Raw genomic sequence first — 27,998 nt, forward strand, 5'->3', positions numbered from 1 at the left:
GGCGCGCGGGGCCCGGGCGCGCGGGCGCGGGGGGCGCGGGCGCGGGCGCGGGGTCCGGGCGCGCGCAGCCGTTGGGGGGCGCGGGGCCAGCGCATTGTGTCTGGCGGCGCGGGGCGCGCGGATGGCGCCGCGGGCGCTGGTCACGGCGCTCAGCCTGGGCCTCGGCCTCTGCTCGCTGGCGCTGCTGCTCACGGCCATCTGCACCGACCACTGGTACGAGACGGACCCGCGGCGCCACAAGGAGCGCTGCGAGCGCAGCCGCGCGGGCCGCGAGCCCCCGGACCAGCGGAGCCGCCTGATGCCGCTGTCGCACCTGCCGCTGCGGGACGCGCCGCCCCCGGGCCGCCGCCGCCCGCCGGGGGACCCCGAGGCGTGGCGCGCGCTGCTGGGGCTCGGCGGGCTGGACGCGGCGTGCGGGCGGCCGCTCTTCGCCACCTACGCCGGCCTCTGGAGGAAGTGCTACTTCCTGGGCATCGACCGCGACCTGGACGCGCTGGTCCTGCAAGGTGAGCCCGGCCCCGGCTCCCCGCGCGCTCGGCCCGCGGCGCCTCCCCCTGCGCCGGCCTCTCCTCGCCTCTGCCCCCGTCGGCCAGGGGCGTGCGTGTGTGTGCGCGTGTGTGCGCGTGTGTATGTGCGCGCGTGTGTGTGTGTGTGTGTGCGCGCGCGTGCATGTCCCCTGATGCCAGGATCCCGCGGGTCACACCAGCCCCTGCTTTCTAGAAACGCCGGAAAGTGGCACACTCCCGGAAAGGGGGCGCAGAGGTGACCCCAGGCGCAGGGGTGCGGGGTGCAGGGGGGCCGAGGGGCGGGCAGAGGGGGCCTCCCAGCCCACCCCGAGCGTCCCGGGCGCCCCAAGCCCCGCGCGCCCTCCCCGGAGCGGCGGGGTCGTGGGCCGCTGCCCGGGCGCCCCGGCACAGAGCTGGTCCCTCCGTTCCTGTGAAAGCATCCTTGGTGACATTCCCACTGGCGACGCTTCTTGCCAACTTTCAGAACTCTGCCCTGAACGTGAAGTCTTTTCTCCGAGATGAGTAAAAACGCTTCATTCCCTTGGATTCATTCTTGCACACAGAGAGGGAGTGGGGCGGGGGAGTCCTACACGCTCCTTGGAGGAGCTGTGGGGAGCGGAGGGCGCAGCTGCACGTCTGGGCCAGGCTGTGCCGGAACGAGGGCGGCAGCGGGTTAGGAACGCTGGGCCTGCGGGCTGGCTGGTGGCAGGTTTCACCGCTCAGACATGTCAACTTGCTCCTCCCGGGGCTCGCCGGGCTGGGCACTGCCCTCTGAAATCTGGAGCTGGGTGGAAGGCCAGAGGCTGTGGGGGCGGGGAGGGGCAGATCCAGTCTGCTCGGCGAAGTGCTCCTTTCTCGTCTGGCAAACTCTTCCCAGGCTGGCTTCCTCCTCCCGAGGCTGCTGCGTAATTAGCCGGGATGGTGCCTCGTGCAGGGACTCTTGGTGAAAGCTGAATCTGGAAGCTCAGTTCTGGAGCTCGTCTAGCCGAGGCGGTTTTGAAAGCTAAGCAGTGTGGTGTGCCTTCGGAGTGAGAGACTGCCTTCCCTGCACTTTCTCTGCCGTTCACTCGCTGCTGGCGTCTAAGCTGCCCGAATCCGCCCGGCGGGCGTCACCCCCAAGTGGAAGAGTGCCACAGCTGCCCCCGAGGCGGAAGCGCCCTGGCCAGCCCAGTGCCCGGCTGCTGGCCGCTGCGGGCTCGAGCAGACCCGGGAAGATGCTGGAGCCAGGAGCCTTGGAGTCTTGTGGACGATGGCTCACGGCCCAGTGGCTCCTTGAGACAGAATTTGCAAACTATTTAGAAAGAAGCATGGCACTGTCCCAGCCCAGAGCTTTCGGTGCAAACCGCCTCAGAGGTGTGAGATCCAAGGCGTGTTCTCCTCCTGCCCAACGTACGGAGTTCGAGAGAGAGGGAGAGGGAGAGGGGGAGGGAGAGAGAGAGAGAGAGAGAGAGAGAGAGAGAGAGAGAGAGAGAGAGAGAGAGAGACAGAGAGAGAGACAGAGAGAGAGACAGAGACAGAGAGAGAGACAGAGAGAGAGACAGAGAGACAGAGACAGAGACAGAGAGACAGAGAGACAGAGAGAGAGAGAGGGAGAGGGAGAGAGACAGAGAGAGACAGAGAGAGACACAGAGACACAGAAAGAGTGTGTGTGTGTTCTGGCTGTAACCAGAAGACCCAGCCTGCCCCATTATCCTGAGAGACCCCCATGAGCTGGTGCGGGCCGGCTCTGAGCTACCAGGGAGGCTAGCCCTCTCAGCGAATATTCTGGCCTCAGCATCCACAAAAGTTGCCATAATAACACTGTGCATCTAACTTCCCAGGGAGTTAATGAGCTGACATTAAGATGAAGGTTTGGAGAAAATGACAGATATTGCTACATTGTAGGATAATTAGTTGTTGTTTGGGAGACGGGCAGAAACGCCTCAAGTTCCTTCACCAGGCTGCTGACTTCCCTCCGCCAGTGGCATTGATTTTCCGGGAATTTCTGTCCCTGTGTAGTGAACGGGCCCAATGAACAGCTTTAAACTGTCCAGGGTTCTGTGGACTGTTTGAGCTGATTCCAGTGTTGTCTGGGGTAAACATTAATTTTTTTTTTTGCCTCTGAGATTGGTGGTTGTGGTCTCAACTTCATAAACGGTCCATCTACAAGTAGGAGTCAACACCTCTAATTAAAAAGCATAGACCATCGGGGTGCCGTGTTCCTCTTTTCCATCTTTTCTCTGAGTTGCTGTATGAATCCTGACACTGTGTAATGCTAGAAATGAGGAAAAGCCAGCTCAGATGGGGAGGGGAGGGGCAGGAAGGGAGCAAGAGCTGTCTGGCAGATTCAGTGAGCTTGAGGAGAAAGGAGGTCAGCCCGGCAGCCTGTGGATCCTGTGGGCACAGCCAGGGGCAGAGGGCAGCGGGGTCAGGAGGAAGACGCTCTCACTGTGGAGCTGCTCACCGTCCCTGGGAGGGGGCCACGCAAGGGTCCCTGAGCTCATGGGGGCAATCAGAGCACTCGTGTGCCCAGTGGGAGACACACTGAGAAATTAAACCTGCGAGTTCATCTGCTTTAGAGAGATCCCGTGGTCCAGAGAAGCGTGGGTGTCTGGGGGGGGGGTACAGGGAAAAGACTCCGATTTTGACTCTCCCTTAGATTCGGGTTCTAGTTCCCCCTTGGGGGCTTGCCCAGGAGGACGCTGCGAGGCTAGGCCATACCTCCGAGGGTCTCCGACGAGAAAAGTGGCAGGGCCCTTGGAAACCATCAAAAGCCCCGGCTAGAGTGCGGGGCGTCTCTCATCTGACTGCCAGAGCCCTTCCCTCAGCCCAGCGCCAGCACAACCTTTCCCCGCAGCTCAATCTGTCACCCTCGCCATATTTGGCTGTTGTTTTTGTTTTTTTTGGAGGGGGGGCTACATCTGGTGGTGCTCAGAGGCTCCTCCTGGCTCTGCACTCAGGAATCACTCCTGGAGGGGCTCAGGGCACCATATGGGAGGCCGGGGACCGAGCCCAGCTTGGCTAAGTGCAAGGCCAGTGCCCTCCCCCCCGTGCTGTCGCTCCAGCCCCACGAGTCCACACGGACCCATCCTGCTGCAGCCCTGGGGTCCTGCGGGCAGCCTCGAGGTGCTGGCGGGAGCAGGTTCTCAGTGTCCCTGTCTGTGGCTTACCCACCAGGCCCAGGGTCCGAGGGAGACTCCAGCCCTGTGGCTCTCGGCTTCGGGCTTGGCCAGTGTCCGTTTCTCTTCCTGGATGTTCTTGTGGCCAGCTGCTTGTGTGGAGGGAGTACTGCTGGCCCGAGTCAGGATGCTTCCCCCAGATGCGGGTGCCCCCCACCCCCGCCTGGCCACAGCTAGGCCGAGACTGCGGGAGCAGGGCAGTGGGGGTGAGAGAGACTTTAAGGGAGGCCCCTTGGCACCCGGGAATGGGCCTGGGCTGAAAGCAGCATCGACTGGCAAAGGTGACGGAGAAGCAGCGAGGCTGACCTTTGTCCCCAAACTACGAGGTAGACAGTGAGAGTGGCCAGCAGACGGAGAGGAGGGAGCCGTTACATAACGCTCCTCACGGGGCTGCAAACACCAACTTCAATAAATAAACATTGAGGAGACTTGCGAATACATTAGGTAGAGCTTTGGAGAAATTAATTTTAGAGAGGATTAGTCATTGAAATCTTATCGGAAGTTTCAACTGTTCTACCAGCCTTAACTCTCATTTCTAAAATGGCTTAATTAAAATTTTTCAGGAAAAGCCGTGAGCATTATTTTTTCAAATATATGTATGTTATTTCTAGAACTCAAATTCTGATCTCTCCTGCCTGCCACAGACAAAAGGAAAATTAATGCTGGTCTCCTTTCGCTTTCATAAAATTAAAAAGATAGACTTTGAGCAATGTGAAGATTACAATTCCGTGCGCGTTGTGTGAACTTGTATACCTCATCTGGGATTTGAATTCTTGAAATTTGAAATAAAACATGTCCTGTGGTTTCAGAAGCATTTTGCCTTTAATGAAATAAACAGATATCAAAGGCAGTGGGACATAAAGATGTTGGTGTGTCGCTCTCTGCAAGAAAAAAACGAAGAACTGGTAGAAATTCACCGGCCGGCTTGTCACTCTGTCGATGATTTATCTGTCTCCCTTGTTGCTTATTTTCTATGAAATTAATAGTCTGCACAGGACCTACCGAGTTCTACCTGACGCAGAAATAGATGGATGATTTTTTTCAGCTCATTTGTAGACCAAAGTATCATTTGTGCTGGGAGAATTCTCTCCCTGGAGCAGACCTCTGTGGCACGCGGGCGGCCCACAGGCCGGCTCTGCCTCCCCGCTGCCCTTCCTAGACCCTCACCCACACCGGAAGGTGCCTCTCAGGGTGGGAGCAGTTGTACCTCGGGGAAGGTTTGGCCTTACATGCATCAGACCCGGGTTTGATTCCCAGCACCTCCTATGGTCCCTGAGACCCACCCGGAGGGCTCCCTGAGTGCATGCCGGGAGGATGCCCCAGCACAGCTGGGTGGGACCCCAAGACAATGCACTCCCCACAAAAAAGAACAATATGCCGCTGTATAAGGAAATCTTGTTTATTTTGTTTGCTTTGGCAGGGGGTGGCATTAGGGTGGCCTTATCCTTCACTTCCTTTCCCTTCCTTTCCTTCTGAAACTGATTTGAGCATCTCTCTGCATAACTTCATTTATTCATCGTCCGAGTACCTGCCTAGGCTGTTTGGGGACATCTCAAACTCAGACAAAGCGGAATCCAGAGACCGGGTGATGGGTCGTAGTGGAGGTCCTAGCATGTCACCCCACCTCTAAGGCAGCTCTGTGCCCCCAGGGGGGCGCTCTCTCTTGGATCTGGCTTTCCCGGCAGGCAGCGCGTTTGCCTTGCATGTGGCCTGCCAGGGTTCAACCTGGTAGGTCCCCTGAGCCCCACCAGGAGTAATTCCTGAGTGCAGAGCCAGGAGTAACCTCTGAGCACCGCTGGGTGTGGCCCCAAAACCCAAAAAAGAAAAAAAAATCAAATTCTTGCTTGCTATAGAGCAAGAAATAAAGAACCTTTCTTCTATTCTCCCCATAGGCACACAAGAATTGTCTTTGAAAAGGAATTTATAAACACGAAAGTGGATGGTGCTCTAAGTGGCCTGTGATCACAATTGCTAGAATCAGTGACATTTGTCTCGGCCATGTCGGTCTCAATGGCCTTGAGAGGAATAAAAGCCCAGATCCGGCTAAGTCCTAGGAGGTTCACGTCCAATTAGACCCTCGTCGCTCTGATTTCTTTCCTTCGCTACTGATTTTTCTTCTTCAAAGCTCCGAGAGAGCCTCACCCCCTCAGGCCGTCTGTGCTGAAATGCAAGTGCTCTTGATTACCCAGGGAGAGGAGCATTCGCTGGGGAGCCTCCGGGGGCTCAGAGGGGCGCAGCTAAATGGGGGGCCCTTTAGGGCTGGGAACACGGAAGGGGGAATGTGCAAGGGGGAGACGTGGAGGGCGGGGCAGGGCCACGGGGAGCGTCCAGAGACGCCGAGAGCAGAGCTCCCTTCCCCCGCACATCTGCAGTGCTCTCTCTCCCGGCGGCCGGCCTGGGGCTCCGCTCTTCCAGGGGCATTCACCCTCTGTTCCTCTCTGCGACCCGACTGTGTGGAAACACGGGCCCGTTTCCCCGTATTGGGGGAAGAATAAAAATATCAGATCTGGCCCGGTCCTCAGCCCCGCTCGGGCCCATCTGCAGAGCCAGTTGCAGGCACGGGGGGGGGGGGGGTGGAAAGCAACCAAGCCAGAGCCTTGGCACGGCGTCCGCAGAGCAGATGGGCCTCCTCTGGACCCAACCCGGCTCAGTGCTGGGCCAGGGCGGCTCGGGCCATTTGGACCCGTCGTAAATGTGCCTCCTGGTTCTCCTGTGAGTGGACGCCCCGCGGCACGGAGGGGGTCCGAGGCCTTGCACAGCCAGTTGTGAAGGATTCCCACCAACACAGAAGCGTCCACACACGCAGAACAGCTGGCCGAGCTGCCAGCCCTGCTCAAATGAGTGTTTGAGTCTTTGCTTTCGGAAAGCGTTTCCCGTGGTTCAAGTAGCGGCGGGAAGGACCGTTGGACTGTGAGCTTAAACCCCGAGGGTGCGAGCAGAGAGGCCGCCGCAGCCTGTGTTTGCCGTGGGAGTCACGGGAAGCTCCAGGCCGCTGGCTCCACCTTCCTGGTAACGCACAGGGTCACAGGGACAGGGACGAGACGGGGGCCGCACAGGCTGTGCCTGCAGCCCCTGGCCTGGGGTGACCAAGACACTGAAAGTGCTGGCTTCCCACAATGCTCAGCTCCCAAGATGTTGGTGACAGGGAAAAATCAATCCCCTCATTCCCCCTCCAAGGCCCTGAGGCACAATATGTGGCCCTGAGTTATGCCACGTTAGACAGGAGAAACTCTTGAACTGGAAGCGGGAATTCTGCATGTACAGAGCATTCCAGAAGGCCTGATTGTCCCGTCACACAGCCACTCCCATGCCAAGGAGACAGGCAGTGAGGGGAGCGGGGAGTGGGCTGCGGTGCGGAGGGCCGGGGGCTGTATTGGACTTGACCCTCCCTTGTCTACTCTTGAAGGAGTTTCCTCCCTCCCTCCCGTCCCTCTGTGCTGTCACACTTGAAGGACTTTTCCTTTCTCTGGGGGCTGTGGGCCTCGTCCTGGGACAGTCTACAGACGTTTCAAGTGCTGGGAGGGGGAGACCTCGGAACGGGAGACGCTTCGCCCAGGCGGGGGCTGGGAGCAGTGCAGACACGGTGCCTCGGCCCCCTCAGCAGCTGGGGGCCTCCGGGGTCTTCCCTTGCTTGCTGTTCCGTGGTTACTTCTGGGGTCACTCTTGGGGGTGCTGGGGACCGGAGCGGGGCCTCCTGCCCGTCCAACACACACTCGCTGTGGCCGTCTCTCGGGCTCTGGACTGGCAGGCTTAAGGCCCCACGGTGTTGGGACCCCCTGCACGGCGAGGGTGATGTCGTTGTTGGCCTTTCAGTGTGCGCACCTGTTACACGCGGCTCGGAGGCGTCACTGATGCCAAAACACCAGAGCCCGACTGCATCGGTCACGTGGTTCACGACAGGAGCTGCCGGATAGCACGTCCCGGGGGCTGTGGGACTCGCAGGAGCGGCAGTGTTGATGGGAAGGTGGCACTTCACACGACAGCCAGGCCGTGCCCCCTTCTTGAAAAGGAGCCCCCTGGGTGCTCGCAGCCAGGCGACAGGCCCGGGGTGCCCTTGGCGTGAGGTGCAGGCACTGGGGCTCCCGCCCTCCCACCTGCCCCGCGGTGTCTGTTTCTCTGTGTGCTGCCGGAGTGGGGTGCTGAGGGCAGGGCCCCCTTGGAAGGCAGACCCCAAGGGGAGCCCCATGGACCTGCAGGGAGGAGGCCAGGGACATTCAGTGGGCAGAGGGCGGCAGGGCTGGGCAGATGGAGTATGTTTGGGGGCGTGGAGTGGACGCTGGTGGGCACTGCCAGCCTGGGGGCGTCAGCCCAGGCCCCCCGACTGCTGGAGAGACAACATAACACGGGTCATTTTCTGGTTGTCGGTCCGGCCACACTCCAGACCGCAGTGGGCGGTCAGAGGGCGCCGCTGGCCGGCCCCCAGATGGAGCGGACTTACTGAAGTCAGTGGGCTGGGCAGCCGGGGAGGCTTGAAGCCAGCCGCGCCCCTCGGGAAACCACACAGGGACGTCTGAGCCTGTGTCGGGAAAGCGAGTGTCTCTGCCTAATGGGCCCAGATTTCAGAACCCTGGAAATGTGCGGTCTGGGTCTCTGGAGCTGCTCTCTCCTCTAAAGCACCCGGCAGCCTCGTCTCAGCGCAGGGCCTGAGCTATTTTTAGGTTAAAAACCAGAGACTTGGGGCTGGAGCCATAGCACAGCGGGGAGGGCATTTGCCTTGCACACGGCTAACCCGGGTTCAATTCCCAGCATCCCATATAGTCCCCTGAGCACTGCCAGGAGTGATTCCTGAGTGCACAGCCAGGAGTAACCCCTGTGCATCGCCGGGTGTGACCCAAAAAGCAAAATAAATAAATAAATAAATAAAATAAAACAGGAGACTTACTCTTCCTTTCCTTTTTAATTTTGAGCCTGACCAAGTCCTGTCCCGTCTTTGCCGCTTTAGAGGCGCTGTCCCAGTTCTGCGTGGGCGATTTCCACAAATGCCACGAGGAGGTGTTGACCCACGCGGAACCGCGGACTCAGGTGGAGTGAAGGCCCTCTGGTGCCCGGTAACGGAACTGCCCCGCAGGGAAATGTGCCAGGAGGGAGGCACTTGGTGGATGGGTCAGGGCCTCCACGTGCTAGGAGGACCCGCTAGGCCCCTTCCTTTGGGAACCTTTTTTGCAACAAATGACAGCTTGCTAGACTTCCGCGAGTCCCATTGGTCAGAATTCGGTCACATGACCCCGCCTCCGCCAATCCCCGGCAGGTGGGCGGGATTCTGGCGCTTCCTTGGACCAGTCCTGCTTCCTAGCAGCGCCGGGATGCTCGGCCACGTGGCGGCTGCCCCAGTGAGGGGGTCGTGGTCTCGGCCACCCGGGCCCTGCCTGCTCCCGAGGGTGCTGCTGAAAATGCAGACTTCGGGGTTCTCTCCCTGCACCCCGCTGTGATCCAGCCCTGTGGACTCTCCTAGCGTCCCTCCCCCCCAGTGAGACCCTCTGGGGACCAGGGCAGGTCATGGAGTGATGGACCAAGAGATGTTTATTAGTGGGCCGCCGAGCGTGCAGCCTCGGAGTCGCATCTGAGCAGAAGAACGTGCATTTGCAGAGAAGCCACACCACCAGGTCGAGGGCTTGGAGTTTCCGGGTGGCAGGTGGGGGGGAGCCATGCCTTGGAGGACCCCTGGGAGGAAAGCGTGGCCAGCGGCCTTTCGCCCGGGGCCTCTGGCTCTTCTTGGGGCGGAGGAGACTCAGTCGCCTCTGTGAGTGATGCCTGGTGGTCCCGTCCGTCCGTCGGGGAGGGGGCACCTTTGCCCTTGGACGGGCAGAGCGTGCGGCTCTGGGATCGGAGAGAGTTATAGTTCTGCGTTGTTTCTTTGGCTCCTGACGGTGTGAGGTTGGGGCTGGCACAGTCCCTGGGTGTGCCCTGGAAACTCTGCCCTCTCTTCTTTGGAGAGACACTTGTGACTTTATCGAGAGCCCAAGAGTCATGGTCTGACTTAGAGGGTCTATATGCAGTCGCCGTTTGCAAGCGGAATGGGGGGTGCTCACAGCCGTGGGCTCAGCGGTCTGTCTGCTCCCCTGCAGTCGGTTTCCTGTGCATTGGGTCAGGCCCGGCTTCCCTGCTCCGCGGGACGGCCTTGGGCCTCGGCCCCAAATGAGGAAGTTCGGGGTCATCCAGGGAAAAGCTTCCTGGTGATCATGGCTCTGGAGTGTGCCACGGGCCCGGTCAGCCCATTCTCCCATGGGCCTGCTCTCATTTCTTGGAGGAAGACAGAGGCACGCGCCCCGGGCTCTCTGATGCTCCTGGCTGTCACCGCTGTCTCCATCCCTGGCGGCTCTGAGGAAGACTAAGCCCGTCCCGGTGGGCACGGCTGGAGTCCGGAGGCGTGGCTCGAGCCACACGTTCCAGATGGGAAAGACAGACCAATTCCCACCCCACCCCCAGGGCTGCCTCCCCCACGTCGCTGTGGGCTCGAGCACGCCCCGAGGTTTCTGCTGCCAGTGGACTTGAGGGGCACCCCCAGACGGCCCCGAGCAGGCGGTGACTCCCCACACTCTGCTCCTGTGTCTGGTTACGCGACGGCCTTGCCGAGGGAGGGTCTCCCGGCCCCCGGACAGGCCTGAGTCCCCTCACACACCGCTCTGTCCCCCTCGGGCCGTGTTTCCTGGAGCCGGACCTGACTGGAGCAGAGCGAGCCAGAGAGCCGCAGACCAGCTGCAGATGGCTGAGCTCGCCGAGCCCCAGCGGGCGGTGTGGAGCCACAGGCTGTGTGGGTGGACATATATTTGGACCACCAGATTGCAAGCCGGCACGGAGGTTCAGGCAGGGAAAGAAAGAAAAAAAAAAAGCAAGTGAGAAGCTTGGGAAGCGAGGGAAGCTGGAAGGAACAAACGGGTAATTCGTGGCTGGGTCCTGGGGGAGCCGTTCTGCAGGATCTGGGATCTGTAAATATGGATCAGGTATATCGATTCTTTTGCAAATCTCTCTCCTTTGATTAAAACTCTGTCTGGGAGGCTGGAAAGAGAGTGCAGCCCGTTGGGCTCTTGCGTTGCACACAGCCGGCCTAGATTTGGTCTCTGGCACCACGCATGGTCCCCCGGAGCCCTGCCAGGAGTGGTCCCTGAGTGCAGAGGTAGGTGTAAGCCCTGAGCACTGCTGGGGGGTGGGCGGGGGTGGCTCCAAAACAAAGCAAGCGAGTGGGACAAAAAAAAAAACCCTCCTCCAACAACAACAACAGCCCCCTAAAGTCTGTCTGATGGATTTTCCATGCAGCCAGACATGGAATTACTCAGTGTTGTCAGTGCTGCCGAGAGGCGTCCAGCCAGCAGCGGGGATGGGGCTCAGGCAGCCCTCCCGGCACTGTGTCAGCAGGTCTGTCCCCACGAGCCGGCGGGAGCAGCCTGTGTGTCTGCCGGCCGGCCGTGTCTGGGTCGTGAGCGGGAGCGGCCACTGGCGGGAGTGGTGCTGACCCGCACTGCCCCGTGGCCAGTGCCAAGCGGACGGAGCCAGCTCCAAGGCCTGAGTCGTGTGTGGTTCCCGGGAAGACCCCAGCCAGCCCCGGCCACGTCAGCGCATGAGCCGGAAGCAGGGGGCAGCGCCGCCACTGGCCCGGCTGTGCTGGGGGCTGGCGGAACCTGCCCCAGCCCCCCCCCAGGCCCCTGCTCTGCAGGTCCCCCGAAGGCGCCGCCTTCCTGGTGTGCCCTGAGTGCTGCTCCCCAGGGACGGGCCAGCTCCACCAAGGCCGGTGGCCCTCCTGCCACTTCCTCCCCTGCCCCCCGCCCTCTCCTCCCGCCCCTCCTCCCTCAGACTGAGCAGCGCGGTGAGCGCAGGCCGGGAGCTTACCCAGTCTGCTCTTCTGGAGCCTTCCACGGCCTAGGAAGCCGTGCGTCTGCGTGGCTCCTCTCCTGGGGCGCAGCAGGACACAGGCCCGTCGTGGCCAGAGGCTGTCGCCATCCTCCCCGTCGTTCCACTCAGCTCCCGGGGGCGGGGCGGCCCCCTGGGCTGTCAAAGGCCAGGAGCCGTCGCTGACTCCAAGGTGACAGAGGAAGGATGCCACAGAAGTACGGGAAGAGCGATGAGAGCAGCAAGGGGGAAATGCGCCTGTATTTGAAGGAGCGGAGAGGTGGGCGTGAGCAGTGCACCCCGGGCCTCCCTGGGCTCCGTCTTCATCCCGCCGCTCTGCCCCTCTGCAGGGCCCGTCCCCGCGCCTGTTCTCTGCGGGACTGTGGAGCTCATGCGCGCACACGCGTGTCTCCGCGCCCGCGACGGGGCCGGGGGCTGCGCTCAGCAAATGGACCTTCTCGGCAGAGACGGCTGTGAGTGGAGCTGTAGGGAGGAGCTGCGGGAGCTCCCGGACAGTGCTCAGGGGCTGCTCCTCGTTTCGTGCCCAGAGGTCGTTCCTGGCAGTGCTTGGGGACGGTGTGGTGCTGGGGACGGGACCGGGGACTCAGCCCTTTGTGGGTCTGACACCCCTCCGCCCCCAGTGCTCTTTTCACTGGAAAGTCAGAGAAGTGTGTGGGCAGGACGTGTCCCGGCCCTCCCGGGAGGCGTGGCTGGGCCCAGCCGTGTTCCTCCTCCCGGCAAGTCTCGGTTGCCGTCTCGGAGGCCCAGAGACTCGGGGGTCTTTGCTCCATGAGCTCCTGACCTTGGCCGAGCCTCCTCTCCAGAACTCCCTGCTCTCTGCTGGGCTGGCTGGAGCCGGGGGTCTCTGCAGCCTGTGGCGTGTCCGCTGTGGTTAGCGGGTGGGCGCAGGGCAGGAAGCCTGGGCCGTGGCGCGTTTGCTTCTCCCGGCTGCCCTGGCCTCCCCTTGGCTCCCTGGAGCGCGACCTGCTCTTTCCTGGCTCCGTTTCTTTCTATTTCCTGAGGGGTCCGGAACGGAAAGCTGGACCTGCCACCTCAGCCCCTGGCTTCTCCTCTGGGGGCGCAGCACGTGCCGGGGGCCGGGGGCCTCGGGGCAGGTCCCGGTTCTGGAGGATTTCAGAGGGAACTGGGAGCCTGAAGGCAGACCTGCCCTTGAAAATGGGCCCCAAGTTTATAACCGTGGGCAAGAATGGACCCCCCACCCCCGAAAATTGCATGGTGCAATTTAAATCTTACCTCACTTGCTCCCTTTAAATTGCTTTGAGGAACTTTCGGGATGATTCTGATGAGCTAAAAATGTCACGCTCTTTCCTGCTACTACAGGAAATAATTCTCAGCCTCTTCCTTCTTTGCTCCGTGAGAATATTTAATCATCATCCTCGTGGAGTCAGAGTATTTATTCCTCATCATCTGCATGATGCCGGGACGATCGCTCACGCCCCGGTGAGGTCAGGGAATAGCCACCACTCAGCAGGCACGTCAGCGCAGAGAGCACACGTGACTCGCCGAGCACCCGAGAGCAGAGTATTAATTACTCGTCAGTGAGGTCGGGCAGGATTTATTACTCCGTGTGCTCCTGAGGCCAGAGAGTACTTATTCCTCACCATGCACGTGAAGGAGAGAGGAGGCAGCCCGTGCCACATGCTGGCGGTCGGAGAATGCTCACCTGATGCCAGGGAGGAGTTCTCACCGTCCTGCACCCGGGGTCAGAGTGAGCCACGGGCATGCATCGGAGAGGGGAGAGGGTTAATTACTCAGCAGGTGCTGAGGTTAGAGTATCTCTCAGCATGCACATGGGGTCAGAGGGTATCACTATGTCCACGGGGTCAGAGATCACTCAGCATGTCCACGGGGTCAGAGGGTATCACTCAGCTTGTCCACGGGTCAGAGGGTATCACTCAGCATGTCCACGGGGTCAGAGGGTATCACTCAGCATGTACATGGGTCAGAGGGTATCACTCAGCATGTACACGGGTCAGAGGGTATCACTCAGCATGTCCACGGGGTCAGAGATCACGCAGCATGTCCATGGGTCAGAGGGTATCACTCAGCATGTCCACGGGTCAGAGGGTATCACTCAGCATGTCCATGGGTCAGAGGGATCACTCAGCATGTCCACGGGGTCAGAGGGTATCACTCAGCATGTCCACGGGGTCAGAGGGATCACTCAGCATGTCCACAGGTCAGAGGGATCACTCAGCTTGTCCACGGGGTCAGAGGGATCACTCAGCATGTCCACGGGTCAGAGGGTATCACTCAGCATGTCCACGGGTCAGAGGGATCACTCAGCTTGTCCACGGGGTCAGAGGGGATCACTCAGCATGTCCACGGGTCAGAGGGATCACTCAGCATGTCCACGGGGTCAGAGGGTATCACTCAGCATGTCCACGGGGTCAGAGGGTATCACTCAGCATGTCCATGGGTCAGAGGGATCACTCAGCATGTCCACAGGGTCAGAGGGTATCACTCAGCATGTCCACGGGTCAGAGGGTATCACTCAGCATGTCCACGGGGTCAGAGGGATCACTCAGCATGTCCACGGGTCAGAGGGTATCACTCAGCATGTCCACGGGTCAGAGGGTATCACTCAGCATGTCCACGGGGTCAGAGGGATCACTCAGCTTGTCCACGGGGTCAGAGGGGATCACTCAGCTTGTCCACGGGGTCAGAGGGGATCACTCAGCATGTCCACGGGTCAGAGGGTATCACTCAGCATGTCCACGGGTCAGAGGGTATCACTCAGCATGTCCACGGGGTCAGAGGGTATCACTCAGCATGTCCACGGGGTCAGAGGGTATCACTCAGCATGTCCATGGGTCAGAGGGATCACTCAGCATGTCCACAGGGTCAGAGGGTATCACTCAGCATGTCCACGGGTCAGAGGGTATCACTCAGCATGTCCACGGGGTCAGAGGGATCACTCAGCATGTCCACGGGTCAGAGGGTATCACTCAGCATGTCCACGGGTCAGAGGGTATCACTCAGCATGTCCACGGGGTCAGAGGGATCACTCAGCTTGTCCACGGGGTCAGAGGGGATCACTCAGCATGTCCACGGGTCAGAGGGATCACTCAGCATGTCCACGGGTCAGAGGGCATCACTCAGCATGTCCATGGGGTCAGAGATCACTCAGCTTGTCCACGGGGTCAGAGGGTATCACTCAGCATGTCCACGGGGTCAGAGATCACTCAGCATGTCCACGGGGTCAGAGGGTGTCACTCAGCATGTCCACGGGGTCAGAGGGTATCACTCAGCATGTCCACGGGGTCAGAGGGCATCACTCAGCATGTCCACGGGGTCAGAGATCACTCTGCATGTCCACGGTCCCCCTGTCCCTCTAGGGCGGTATCTGAGGAGGCCCTGGCTGGGGAGGGGTGGGGCGGGCCGGTCCCTGGCCCCGTCCCCCGGGAGCAGGAGGCCTCTGTGTGGCCTCTCTGTGGGAGTGACCGTGGCTTGCTCTGGCCCTCCCACGCCTCCAGACAGGACCTCGTGAGCCGTGGCCTCGGGGGCCGGCGTGTGGCCCCGGCTGCTGGGCCTGTGATGTAGGCGGGGAGAAGCTGCCCCCGCTCCTCCCGACAGCCTGGGTGTGCCCGGGCCTCGCCCTCCGGCTGGGCGTCGCATCCCGCACCCGGGCCCAAGGGGCAAGGGGCGCAGAGCCAAGCGCCCAGGACAGGACGTGCCCTGCTGGCCCGAGACTGGCTAGTCTCGTGGGGGGGACAGACGCGCGTCTGAGCTCTCCAGCCAGTCTGGAATGAAGGGGCCCGTGCTGGCTAGCCCCCCCGCCCCCCACTCCCGCCTGCCGCAGCAGCTCGCGGGACCCCAGGTGTGGCACCAGGTTGCGCCTCGGGGACGGAGAGCCGCGCGGGCTCCCGGAACTCACCGCCCCCTAAGGTGCCGGCGCGGGCACGTGTTGGAGGACGGCAGGGTCGGAGGGCGCTGCCGTCGTGGGCATGCCGTCGGGGACGGGCAGGAGAGGGACGCAGCCCCCGACAGACGCCCAGAGCGCGGGGCAGGTGACGGCAGGGCCCTGGGAGGGCAAGGCTGGGCAGGGCCGACCCGACTCAGCCCGGCGCTCAGGCCCTGGCCGCCGGCTCTCCTGCCGACGCTCTGGGCACCTGCAGCAGGCGCAGCCGGGGAGGCCGGCCGCTCAGGCTCCGGGCGGGCCAGAGGTGTCGTCCGAGCGGCTCTCCCGAGGCCAGTGCAGCCCACGAGCTGGGGCTGGGGGCCGGGGAGGCTCAGGGCTGGGGCTGGGGGCTGGGGAGGCCCAGGGCTGGGGAGGCTCAGGGCTGGGGAGGCTCAGGGCTGGGGAGGCCCAGGGCTGGGGCAGGTCGGGGCTGGGGTTACAGGGAGGCTTGGGCTGGGGGCAGTTGGGGCTACTTTGGGCTGGACAGTGGGTTAGGGGCGGTGCTGTATGCTGCGGGAGAGAATCCCCGCTTGGAAACACCCCCCCACTGATGAACCCGGCTCTGGGGAGGGGGAGGGCGCGGGGTCCTTCCTCACTGCAACCCGCCGGGCACCTGCAGAGGGGGGCGGCCCAGAGCCCCACCACATGCCGTCCCCGGGTGGGGGGCCGCCGTGCCCCCGCCCCGACCCCCTTCTCCTTTGCTGAGCCTTGATGGTCTCTGGACTTTCATTTCTCACAGTGTCCGGGACAAGAGGAATTCACCATCCCCTCCCGCACGCCTTCCTGGCCCCCGTGGTCGGGTCGGCGCTGAAGCTGTCCCGGCCCTTTAAGGAGCACTGCTCCCTAAATATAGAGCAGAAGCTGTTCCTGCAGGCCCGGCTTCCGCCCCCACTTGAGCGCCATCTGCGCCGTGAGCTCACGCCTCCCGGCCTGGCCTGCGGGGCACAGCCGCCTGCTCCCCGCTGGCGCCCAGGTCTGCTCTGGGCGCACCTCTGCCTGCTGTGTGACCCGGTCTCCACCCACTGGCTATTATCACACCCGGCAGGCTCAGGGCTTGCTCCTCACTCGGGTCACTCCCGGCGGGCTCAGGGTGCTGGGGACCGAGCCAGGGTCAGGCTGTCACGGTGGGCCAGGACTGCCCGTGGTGGCCACCGAGGGGTAGCTCAGCTCAACCGAGTGGCCCCGGGCTCAGGGGTCTCTGGGTGCTGCCTGTACCGTCAGGGCGGGCCCTGCTCCCCCGCAGCCCCTCCTCCCCCTGGAGCACCTTGGCAGTGCGCGTGGCCGCAGAGACGGCCACCCGGTGATGTGGTCACTCTGTCTGGCCGGCACTGCACAGGCTTCTGAAAGACTCAGGACATCTGGGCTGGGGGAGGGCAGGGGTTAGGGCGTGTGTGGGGGAGGGCAGGGGGTTAAGGCGTGGGGGGGAGGCAGGGGTTAGGGCCTGTGGGCGGGGGGGGGGGGGGGGGGGGTGGTGGGGAGGGCAGGGGGTTAGGGCGTGTGGGCGGGGAAAGGGCAGGGGGCGGGGGAGGGTGTAGGGATCCAGTTTCCCCCAGCAGAGTAAGCTTTGGTGGTCCCAGAATTGCATTGTTAGGGCGTGTGGGCGGGGGGGAGGGCAGGGGGTTAGGGTGTGGGGGAAGGGCAGGGGTTAGGGCGTGTGGGGGGGGGAGGGCAGGGGTTAGGGCGTGTCGGGGGTGGAGGGCAGGGGGTTAGGGCGTGTGGGCGGGGAAAGGGCAGGGGGCGGGGGAGGGTGTAGGGATCCAGTTTCCCCCAGCAGAGTAAGCTTTGGTGGTCCCAGAATTGCATCCAGCCCCCTTGGCTCAAGGAGTGGCCCTGGGCCCCTGAGCACTGTGTGGGAGCCTCTCCTCAGATAGGGAAGACGCCCAACTTCTCTGGGCTCTGTGCAAAGTCTGGGCCCGGCCTGAGCCTCGCGGAGGCCCGAGCCTCCCCTCTCGAGGGGGCTGCTGGTGGGCAGCCAGAGGGGGAGATGCTGCCTCTCTGAGACAGTCGTGCGGTTCTGTGCCTTATCCTATTGATCGGTATTGGACATCAGTCGGCTCGTCTGCGCGGAACCGGTGCCCGGTGCCCGGTGCCAGCCCCACCAGCGGAGTCTCGGGCCTTTTCACGCCCGCAGGATTCTCTGTCACGACTCCGGCAGTTTTTCATCCGCACTCGCTCGGACTCCTTTATTCCTTCCTCGTGTGGCCTTTGTGTCGGGGTAATACACGTCTCACATTCTGAATTTGGGAATTGTGTCTGTCTTTAATTTATTTATTTTTGGTGGGGAGAGTTTGTGAAAGATGGTTCGTTCTGCTTTTGACATTTGGAAAAACTCCAGCGAGCTCATCTGCTCCTGGACTTTGCTTTGTAGAAAGCGTTTGGATTAATTTCATACTCAGTTGCTCTCTTTGTTCTCTGCTTTTCATATTTTATATTTTTTCCTGCACTTGATCTTAGCCAAAAGGCCGAGAAGCGATTTATCTTATTTCCTGAGTAAGTCTTGGTACTTTGGGTCGTTCTAGAAATTTGCTTATCTTTGATTTTTCAGTCTTCTGGCGTATCTTTTTCACAATATTCGCCCGTACTCCTCCTTTCCCCTGTAAGACCGTTAGCCACGGGCTCTGCTCCATTCCGTGTTTTCAAGCTTGAGTCTTTTCTCTTTTCATCTTTTCAGTGCGGCTAAAGATATTCCCATTCTATTAAGTCTTTCAAAGAAATAGATTTTGGTTTTTAATTACTTTTCTATTCTGTCTTTCCTTTAATTTCACTCTAATTCCATGATTGCTTTCTTCCTTCTGTGGGTTTGGTTTGTTCTTTTTCTAGCTTCTTAAGGCACAAAGACCTTTAAAAATGTAGACACTGGCAGCTATAAACTTCTCTATGAGTGCCATTAGCTTGCTAGTTACGTGTTTTACATTTTTGGTATGTTGTGATTTTTTTTTTCTTTTTGGGTCACACCTGGCAATGCATAGGGGTTTCTCCTGGCTTTGCACTCAGGAATCAATCCTGGCAGTGCTCAGGGGACCATATGTGTTGCTGGGAATCGAACCTGGGTCGGCCGCATGCAAGGCAAATGCCCTACCTGCTGTGCTATTGCTCCAGCCCCTGTTGTGATTTTTAAAAAGTTAAACTTCAAGTGTTTTTTTTTTGACTTATGATGGTATTTCCTGGAGGTATTTTATGTGCACTTAAAAAATGTATGTTCCCGGGGCCGGAGCGATAGCACAGCGGGTAGGGCGTTTGCCTTGCACGCGGCCAACCCGGGTTCAATCCCCGGCATCCCATATGGTCCCCCCAAGCACTGCCAGGAGTAATTCCTGAGTGCAAAGCCAGGAGTAACCCCTGAGCATCGCTGGGTGTGACCCAAAAAGCAAAAAAAAAAAAAAAAATGTATGTTCCTTTGTTTGTGGCTGGAATTTTCTGCAGTTTTCTGCTTCATCTGGTTGGTTTGGGATGGCTCTATGTATTTGTTTATTTTCCTGATAGTATTTTCTTCAACTGAATCACTGTGAGACACATACGCAGCTACAAAGTTGTTCATGACTGGGTTTTAGTCACACGTGTTCCAGTGGTTCTAAAGCCACATGCATGCGTGTCTGTGGGCCTTTTGGCTATCATCCTTAAGATTTTGTGATTTTTTTCAGAGTGAAATATTCAGTTTCTAACTGTTATACTTTTAAAAAAAATTATTAAGTTTAAAAAATTAAATAACCGTGAAAATAAAAAAGCTTTCGTGATTGGGTTCCAGTCATACAATGTTCCAATACTCACCCTCCATCAGTGTACATTTCCCACCACCAATATCCCCCATGTATCCACATATCCCCCCTGCCACTGCCCCCAGCCCAGCCCTGCAGCCTGCAGCCTGCTTCTATGGCACGCACCTCTCTCCTCTCTCTCTCTCTCTCTCTCTCTCTCTCTCTCTCTCTCTCTCTCTCTCTCTCTCTCTCTCTCTTACAGATACTGAGAGGCCATCATGCCTTCGCCCACTTTCAGCACACACCCCCCGTTCAGAGCAATCCCTTCTGTTGGAAGGGCCCCCTCTAACCCAGCAGCCCTCCCCCCCCCCGGCCCTCGAGGCAGGCTTCCAGCCGTGAACCCTTCGCCCTGGCCCGTTTCTCCTGTCTTTGGGTGTTAGGCTCATACTGTTTCTTCCCTTACATGCCACACGTGATGCAGTCATTCTGTGTCTGTCCTTCTCTGACTTATTTCCCGTGCCAGCTGTCATCCTTGAACACTTCATCTCTCTTTTCACTACTGGCAGTTTTTGCTTTGTGTATTTTGGGGTTCTTACTGATTACTGCATAGCTTGTATGTTTATAATGGTTGTATCTTAGTGGATTTGCTCTTTTATCATCATAAAATGTCTCTTTCTCAGAACAAACTTGAGACTTTTATTTCTCAAGTCTGTTAGTATAGTTATTCCACCCCCACCCTCCCCCTCCCCCTCTCTCTCTTGCTCCGTTGGTCTGTCATCTAACTTCCGACCTGCTGTTGGAAGTTACGGTGTCCCTTGTGAAACCCTGTAGTCGCATCATGTTTTATGTCTGTGATGTGACTCTCAACCTTTCGATTGGAGCATTGATATTTGCATTTAAACCAATTCTTTATAAAATAGATGGGCACCAGCCATTTTTTTTACTTGTTTTCCATAAGTTTTGTGCTTTTATTCCTCTTCTACTGCCTTCTTTCATATTAAATAAGTGTTTTTAGCCTACCTTTTGAATTTTATTTTTCCTTTATTTATTATGTATGTATGTAGATAGATAGGTATAAATTACCTATCTTCACTGTCACTATCACTATCACTGTCATCCTGTTGCTCATCAATTTGCTTGAGTGGGCACCAGTAACGTCTCCATTATGAGACTTGTTGTTACTGTTTTTGGCATATTGAATACACCACGGGTAGCTTGCCAAGCTCTGCTGTGCAGGCGCGATACTCTCAGTAGCTTGCCGGGCTTTCCGAGAGGGACAGAGGAATCGAACCCGGGTCGGCTGTGTGTAAGGCAAACGCCCTACCCTCTGTGCTATTGCTCCAACCTAGAAATTACATATCTAAATGTAATTAATTTAATGAACATCTTAACTTCTAGCGCTTTAGTTGAGATCCATGCCAACTGAATTTGATCCAAAGCTTGCTCCTGTGTAACTCCATTTCCTTTTCTTTGTCTTTTCATTAGCCACGAGTCACGTTGTATGCCCATAAATTTACACAATCATTTAAATCAGGCAGGAGAAAAGGTTGCCACAAAAGTACACTTACATTTTTAATGTTTACTTGTGTCTTTACCACGTGCTTTACTTTTCCCTGCGTATTTAGCTGCTGTCGCTTTATTTCAGCCTGAGTTTGTCCTCATTAGGGGTCACCAGGCTCCTTAGATGTGTCGCCCTGTCTTCTTCACCAGGCGGGGGCCCTCTGGGCAATAATTCCTTCCCATGTTCTTTGCCCCCTTCTCTGCCCCCGTTCTGCCGGCACGGGTGCTGGTGTCGCCGTGGGCGGCCTGCTCCTTGCCTCTTCCTTTCTTTACCCCTCCGACGGCACAGCCACTCGCCCTACACTCAAGTTTGCCGATTATTCCTCCTGCCGGCTCATGATACTTGCGAGTCCTTCCCTGGGATTTTTCATTTCACGAAGTCAGGGTCCGAGCTGTCTTTTACCGTGAGCCCAGGTACTCCCAACCTCGCGGAGGCCCGAGCCTCCCTCTCTTCCACGCAGGCTGCCAGGGGGCTGCTGGCGGGCAGCCAGAGGGGGAGATGCTGCCTCTCTGAGACAGTCATGCGGTTCTGTGCCTTATCCTATTGATCGGTATTGGGCATCAATCGACTCGTCTGCGCGGAACCAGTCCCGGTGCCCGGTGCCAGCCCCACCAGTGGAGTCTCGGGCCTTTTCACATGGCAGAGAATTTTTTGTGTGTTTTTGCTTTTTGGGTCACACCCGGCGATGCTCAGGGGTTGCTCCTGGCTCATGCACTCAGGAATTACCCTTGGCAGTGCTCAGGGGCCCATACGAGATATTGGGAATTGAACCCGGGTTGGCTGCGTGCAAGGCAAACGCCCGGCCCGCTGTGCTATCGCTCCAGCCCCACAGAATTCTTTTTGTCACGACTCGGCAGTTTTTCATCCGCACTCACTAGGACTCCTTTATTCTTTCCTGTGTGGCTTTTGTGTCGGGTAATACACGTCTCACATCATGAATTTGGGAATTGTGTCTGTCTTTGTTTTTGTGGTGAGGGGATTTACGAAAGATTGTTAGTTCTGATTTCTCTTGCCTTTCCTGTTCTTACTCTCGTGCTTTCTGTGGCCCCGCGGACCCTCTGTGAGGCACCCTCCAGACTGACCACGGCTCACTGGGCAGTTTTCTCTGGTTCTTCTGTGAGGGAGACGGCGGCCCCAGGCGTGGCTCCTCAGGGCGGTCTGGGCCTCCTCCTGGCCCGTTCTCCATCCAGGCCTCCCGCCTGCTCCTGCCTTAAGTGGGTCTTGTACCTTTCTCCCTCTGGTAGAAAACCAGGCACTTACAGTGACCCACGCGGCCGCCGGGGGAGGGGTGTGCTGAGGGGTTTGCTCCCGTGTTGCTGCTGCTTCACCGACTCCCGTGAATTGGACATTCGTATCCAGCTGCGGCTTCCCAGGAGGTCGGGGATGACAGGAAGGCCATAGCCACCCGGAGGCTGCGTGTACGCGTGCATGCGTGTGTGCTGTGTGTGTGCATGCATGCGTGTGTGTGTGTTCTTGTGTGTGTGCATGTGTATATGTGTGTGCTGTCGTGTGTGCATATGTGTATGTGTGTGCGTGTGCATGCGAGCATGTGTGCTGCCTGTGTGTGCGTCTGTATGCATGTGTGCATGTATGTGTGTGCGAGTGTGTGTTTATGTGTGTGTGCATATATGTATGTATGTGTGCATGCTCGTGTGTATATGTGTGCGGGTGTGCATGTATGTGTATATGTGTGTGAATATATATGTATGTGTGTGCGTGTGTGCACATGTGTTTATGTGTGTTTGTGCACGTGTGTATGTGTGTGCTGTCTGTGTGTACATGTGTGTGCCTGTGCACATGTGTGCACAGTGTGTGTGCGTATATGTGTGTGCATGTGTGCACATGTGTGTGCATGCATGTATGTGCGTGTGTGTGCATGCTGGGTCCTGTTCCCCCTTCACTGCACACACGCAGCCCAAGGCCTCCCAGACAAGGACTGTCGCCTGGCACACTGGCCCTGAAGAATGTGTAGGTCAGCTCAGGGCTGTCCTTTGCCCTGGAAAGTGCCAACCCGACTGCTCGTCCTCTGAGAGCCTGACACAGCCTAACTCTGGTACCTCAAATCTCACACGTGCGGCCCCAGGCCAAGCTGAGATGCCAAAGAGAGAAAAATGGGCTTCAAGCTTGTAGAAAAACCTGCAAAGACAAGACCTTGTTCAAAGGGCAGAGAAGGGCGTGGACATTGGTGGTAAAAGTGGGCTTCCAGGGAGAGAGGCCGCCTGTCCACTGCCGCCCGTGTGCCCCCTTGAACATGGGCCCGGCTTGCTTGTCTCTGCTTCTCCCACTCTGGGGCAGCCGTGTTCCCTCTGGGACACATTTCCTCTCCCGTGTGTCTTATCTTCAGATCTCTCCAAGCATGTTTTGTTCAGCGAAAACTGTCTTGCAGCACCACAAAAATACAAAAGTTAAAAAGAATGAGGTTCCTGGCTGCACCCCGAATGTCTTGGTTCGGAATCTCTGGGGTGGGGTGCGTCCGCGTGAGACTCCCCGGCCGAGTCCTGGGTGCATTCAAGGGGAGAGTGGGCGGGAGGGTGAGTGCCCTGCCCCACGGAATGCGGGAACTGCTCGGACCAGCTTTGTAACTCATGAGCCTGAGCCCGTGGAACACCACTGTCCAACCGATGGCCCCTTCCCTGAGCCCGTGGAACACCACCGTCCAGACTGATGGCCCCTTCCCCGCCTTGGCTCTAAAGCAGCTGCACTCACTTTTACACTCCTCCAGCTCCAGCTGCGAGACACGAGCAGTTGCCCGGGCTACAATATTAACTTCCATTCACATCACTTATTTTTGGTGGTGTGTGTGTGTGTGTGTGTGTGTGTGTGTGTGTGTGTGTGTGTGTGTGTGTAGACTCTATTTAAACACTGCCTTTATTTAAACGTCCGACTGAAACGGTTTACGATGAAGGAAGGCGCTTTCTCTGTGTTTCCTGGGGGACGGGTTGAAGTGAGGCTCTTGCTGGCTTCATCGACTCGGGGGTAAATCAGGCACCATCCATGGCAGCAGTTAGGACCGGGCGGTAGTGCGTCCTTGACCGCCGAGTGTGCGGCTCCCCGCCCGGTGCAGAAAGCAGATGGGGGCCTTCTCCTCCCTCGGGCCCGCCTGGCCCGCAGCACCAGCCAGCTGCTCACCAGGACGCTAAGGCTCACTCGAAGGCCCGAGTGGCCGCCTGGTGGACCGATGAGCCGTGTCCACAGACCCTGTCGCCTCCAGCCCCGGGTGTCCCCGACCCCGGGTGTCCCCGGCCCTGGGTGCCACCAGCCACGGCAGAGCTGCATGGAAGCCGCCTCTGAGCCAGGCGCACGCGTCCTACTCAGCGTTTTTGCGGTGACCTGGGATGTGCGTCCGCAGGGATCCGGTTCAAATTTGTGTGATTTGTCTGTGTCAAATTAAAATTCCAGGTCGGTTTCTCCCAGAATTCGTCTGGGCCGTTTCTCCTTGAGGAAATTTATATTTCTTAACTCTAAGTTCAGTGTCTAAAAAGACACACGCAAGGATGGGGGAGGGACAGCCCAGGGGGAGGCACTTGCCTTGCAGGCCCCAGCCTGGGTGGGCCCGCAGCCCCACATCTGGTCCCCGGAGCCCGCCAGGAGTGAGTCCTGAGCACAGACCCAGGAGTGAGCTCTGAGCACAGAGCCGGGAGTGAGCCCTGAGCACCGCCAGGAGTGAGCCCTGAGCACAGAGCCGGGAGTGAGCCCCGAGCACAGAGCCGGGAGTGAGCCCTGAGCACAGAGCTGGGAGTCATCCCTGAGCACAGAGCCGGGAGTCAGCCCCGAGCACAGATCCGGGAGTGAGCCCCGAGCACAGCAGCGTGGCCCAAAGCTCCCCCAAACACAGGAGGGGGTGAGAGGTCGCCCAGGGGTCAGGGCCTTTGACTTGCACAGTCAAGCCCGGCTGTCTGGCCGCTGAGCACCAGCAGGGGGTCACTTGTTGACAAGGAGCAGGACCAGCCCCCAATGCCACCAGGTGTGACCCCCGCCAAGGCCTGCAGGAGGCAGTGCGGACCCGTCTCCAGGCTAGGCCACCAGGAAAGCGCCTTTCCCGAGCCGGTTCCCTGCTCCTCCCTGGCCTTCTCCAGAGACCCTTGTCCCTGCCCGCACCCGGGAAGCCACTCGCCGCCTTCCTGCAGGGGCGCAGCAGACGGGCGTAGCCGCAGTCCTGCGGGGCCAGCCGGCCCCTTGGCCGCTGTCCCCAGACCTGCCCTGATTTCCCTGACTTGCTCCTACTCGGGGCGCGGCCTCCTCCTGCCGGACTGACCGCGGCCCTGTCCCGCAGGCATCGCACAGAGGTGCACGGCCATCAAGTACCACTTCTCGCAGCCCGTCCGCCTGCGCAACGCCCCCTTCAACCTGACCAAGACCATCCAGCAGGACGAGTGGCACCTGCTCCGTGAGTATCCAGGCGGGCCGGGCGGGCGGGGCCTGCCGAGGGCTCTGAGGGCCGTGGGTCTCTGACGGGAGAGGTGGCGGTTGGACCCGCAGGCCTGGGGCAGGATCCCCGAGTGCGTGTCCAGCTCCTGGACGGTCCCGGCTCCAGGCACTCAGGCACCCCTCAGCACCCACCGGCCTCGTCGTCACGGACCCGGGCTCTGCTCTGTCCCCAGAGAGGAAGGAAACGGGGGGTGGGGGTGGGGAGAGCTCAGACGGGGAGAGGCCGGCCCCATCTCCGCCCCACACTCGAGGGGCCCCACACCAAAGGGAAACACAGTGAGAGTGAAGGAAGGAAGGAAATGGGGAGGGGGTATCACAGGGAGAGGTCGCCCTGGAGGCGGTGTTTGCGGGCGGGGTCTGGGTGCAGCCCTCGCCATGCGCGGGGAGGGGCTCCAGCTCTGCGGTGGACCTGGGCCGAGTGGGGCCAGGACAGGCCCTCCCTCGGGGATAGGTCATTCCTGGACCCAGATTTGGGGTCTTACGCTTGGCCCCCCACATGGGCCTGCGGGGGCGCACGGGCCTGGAAGGAGGGAGGCCCTGGGACCCTCGAGGCGCAGAGGCCCCGGCTTGCAGGCGCCAGTGGCCAGCTGCCTGCCCTCCTGCCGGGGCCCCATCTGCTGCCGCGGGCTGCGGGGACACTGGCCGCCTGCCCCTGGCCGCTGACCCGCCCGCCCGCCCCCAGACCTGCGCAGGATCACCGCTGGCTTCCTGGGCATGGCTGTGGCCGTCCTGCTCTGCGGCTGCACCGTGGCCGCCGTCAGCTTCTTCTGGGAGGAGAGCCTCACGCAGCACGTGGCCGGGCTGCTCTTCCTCATGACAGGTGAGGGGCACCCGGGCCTGCACTCACTTGTGCATGCAGACACACGTGTGCACACGTGTACACACGTAGGCATGTGAGCAGACATGCATACGTAGGTATGCATGCACACACAAGCACACACAGGCACACACGAGCACACAGGTACGTATATGTAAGGACATGCACACACGTGCGCACACTCAGGCATCCGTGTGAGCACACACGTGAACACACACGCCGGTATGCATGCAAAGAGGCTCCCAGCCATGCTCAGGGCCCGCACGGGGCAGCTGCCAGAGGCCACTGGCAGGGGTGGGCCCCCGGGACACGCAGGAGGGGCCCGAGTCACAGGCCGAGCAGACACCCATGTGCCCATTGTACAGCAGCCGGGGCTCACCGTGAACTCGACCCTTCCTGGGGGGAGGGGACTGGGGCTCGCACCCAGCACAAGGACATCGTCACCGCACAGTCCTGGCCGAGCCCCGAGTCCCAGAGGCCGAGCCCTTCCCGGCTCTTGCTCTTGGGGCTGTCAGCAGGCACGTGGACCCCAGTGGACCCTGAGGCTCCCCGCTCCTGGGTTTGCGTGCTGGCACCTCACACGTGTGCGGGCAGAGCTGAGGGCTGCGCCCCCCCAGCCCCTGCCGAGCCAGCCCGCCGTGGGGCGCTGAAGTGGCTCCCCTCAGTATGTGGGGCCTGGGGGCGCCCAGGGGCTGCTCCAGGGCCTCCCCCCGGGGCTCCCTCACCGATGAGACTGCAGGGCCACGGGAGGCGTCCTCTGTGGGATGATCTTTACGGGGCGTGACCTTTGCAGGGTCATGACCTTTACGGAAGCAGAGCCCTCTCCAGTGCCCTCTCAGAGTTAAGGACAGATGCGTCCTCGGGGAGTCGCCCTGAACTAGCTCTAGCCTGGGTCTGCCCACGCCTGCGTGTGTGTGTGTGTGTGTGTGCTTGTGTGTGCACGTGCATGTGCACTGTGCATGCATGTGTGCACATGTGTGCATCTGTGTGTGCGTGTGTGCATGTGTGTATGCGTGTGTGCATGTGTGTGCATGTGCATGTGCACTGTGTGTGCATCTCTGTTCACATGTGTGCATGTGCATGTGTCTGCACATGTGTGTGCATGTGTATATGCGTGTGTGCATGTGCGTGTGTGTGTGTGTGTGCATATGCATGTGCATATGTCCAGAAAAGATCCATCCACCCGGTACTGAGAGTGGAGGTCGGGGTGCAGGGCCCGTGTGCCTGGGCGGGGAGCAGCCTGTGACGGCTCTCGGGGGGTCAGCGCCGGGAGCCCGGGCGGGTGGGCACCACGTGACGGCTCGTGCCTCGCTCCCGCCCCAGGGATCTTCTGCACCATCTCGCTCTGCACCTACGCGGCCAGCGTCTCCTACGAGCTGCAGCGGCCCCCGCAGCTGCTGTACAGCCTCCCGGCCGACGTGGAGCACGGCTACAGCTGGTCGGTGTTCTGCGCCTGGTGCAGCCTGGCCTTCATCGTGGCGGCCGGCGGGCTGTGCATCGCCTACCCCTTCTTCAGCCGCGCCAAGCTCGCACACCTCAAGGTGGGCCGGGACTCCTCCGTCTGACCGGCTCCCCACGGGGCAGCCCGGCTCCGGGCGGGACCCCACGCACAACGGCCCCGACCCTGCTGCCCGCTGCCCTCCCGGATGACCGAGAGCCAGATGTGGCCCTGCCCGCGCCCCGTGGACTCGGCGGCTGTGGGTTCAAGTGCTTTAAAGACTGGATGTTGGCCTCAGGCGGGGCGGCTGGCACGGCAGCGTCTTGGCGGGCGTTGGTCTCGAGGTCTGTACATACCCCTTCCCGGGGGCACCGGTGCCCCTGCAGCCCGTGTCCTGTGCTCGCCGTGGCCTGCCCGCAGGACCGTCCAGTCTGCGTCCGTTCTGCTGCGGCAGATGTCTGTGTTTCTCGTGGCGTTTCCTTGGCCCAGGAGGAGGCTCCTTCCAGGCCCGTATTTATTTTTGTAATGGACGTTTCCTCGCCGTCATGCTGAGAACTGTGGGCCCACGGGGTGGGCATGGGGCTGCCCCCCACCCGGTACCTCCTCCGTGTGTCTCTGCATTAAATGACTGTCCCTTGGTAGCCGGCTG

At 59.8% G+C, this 27,998-nt stretch overlaps 1 protein-coding gene across 2 annotated transcripts; it reads left to right on the forward strand.

Moving 5' to 3' along the window:
- Positions 1-26: 26 nt before the first annotated feature.
- Positions 27-27,990, forward strand: TMEM178A (transmembrane protein 178A). Of its 2 annotated transcripts, none has more exons than XM_055122455.1 (4): positions 27-506; positions 24,940-25,053; positions 25,777-25,914; positions 27,235-27,990. In XM_055122455.1, exons 1-4 carry the CDS (start codon positions 122-124, stop codon positions 27,474-27,476), a joined length of 879 nt encoding a protein of 292 aa, XP_054978430.1. In that variant the 5' UTR covers positions 27-121; the 3' UTR covers positions 27,477-27,990. The 2 variants fall into 2 exon arrangements, with proteins under 2 accessions (XP_054978430.1, XP_054978431.1); XM_055122456.1 differs by lacking the exon at positions 27-506 and adding an exon at positions 10,472-10,605.
- Positions 27,991-27,998: the final 8 nt, after the last annotated feature.

Source organism: Sorex araneus, chromosome X (genome assembly GCF_027595985.1).
Source record: "Sorex araneus isolate mSorAra2 chromosome X, mSorAra2.pri, whole genome shotgun sequence".
NCBI classification, from domain to species: domain Eukaryota; kingdom Metazoa; phylum Chordata; class Mammalia; order Eulipotyphla; family Soricidae; genus Sorex; species Sorex araneus.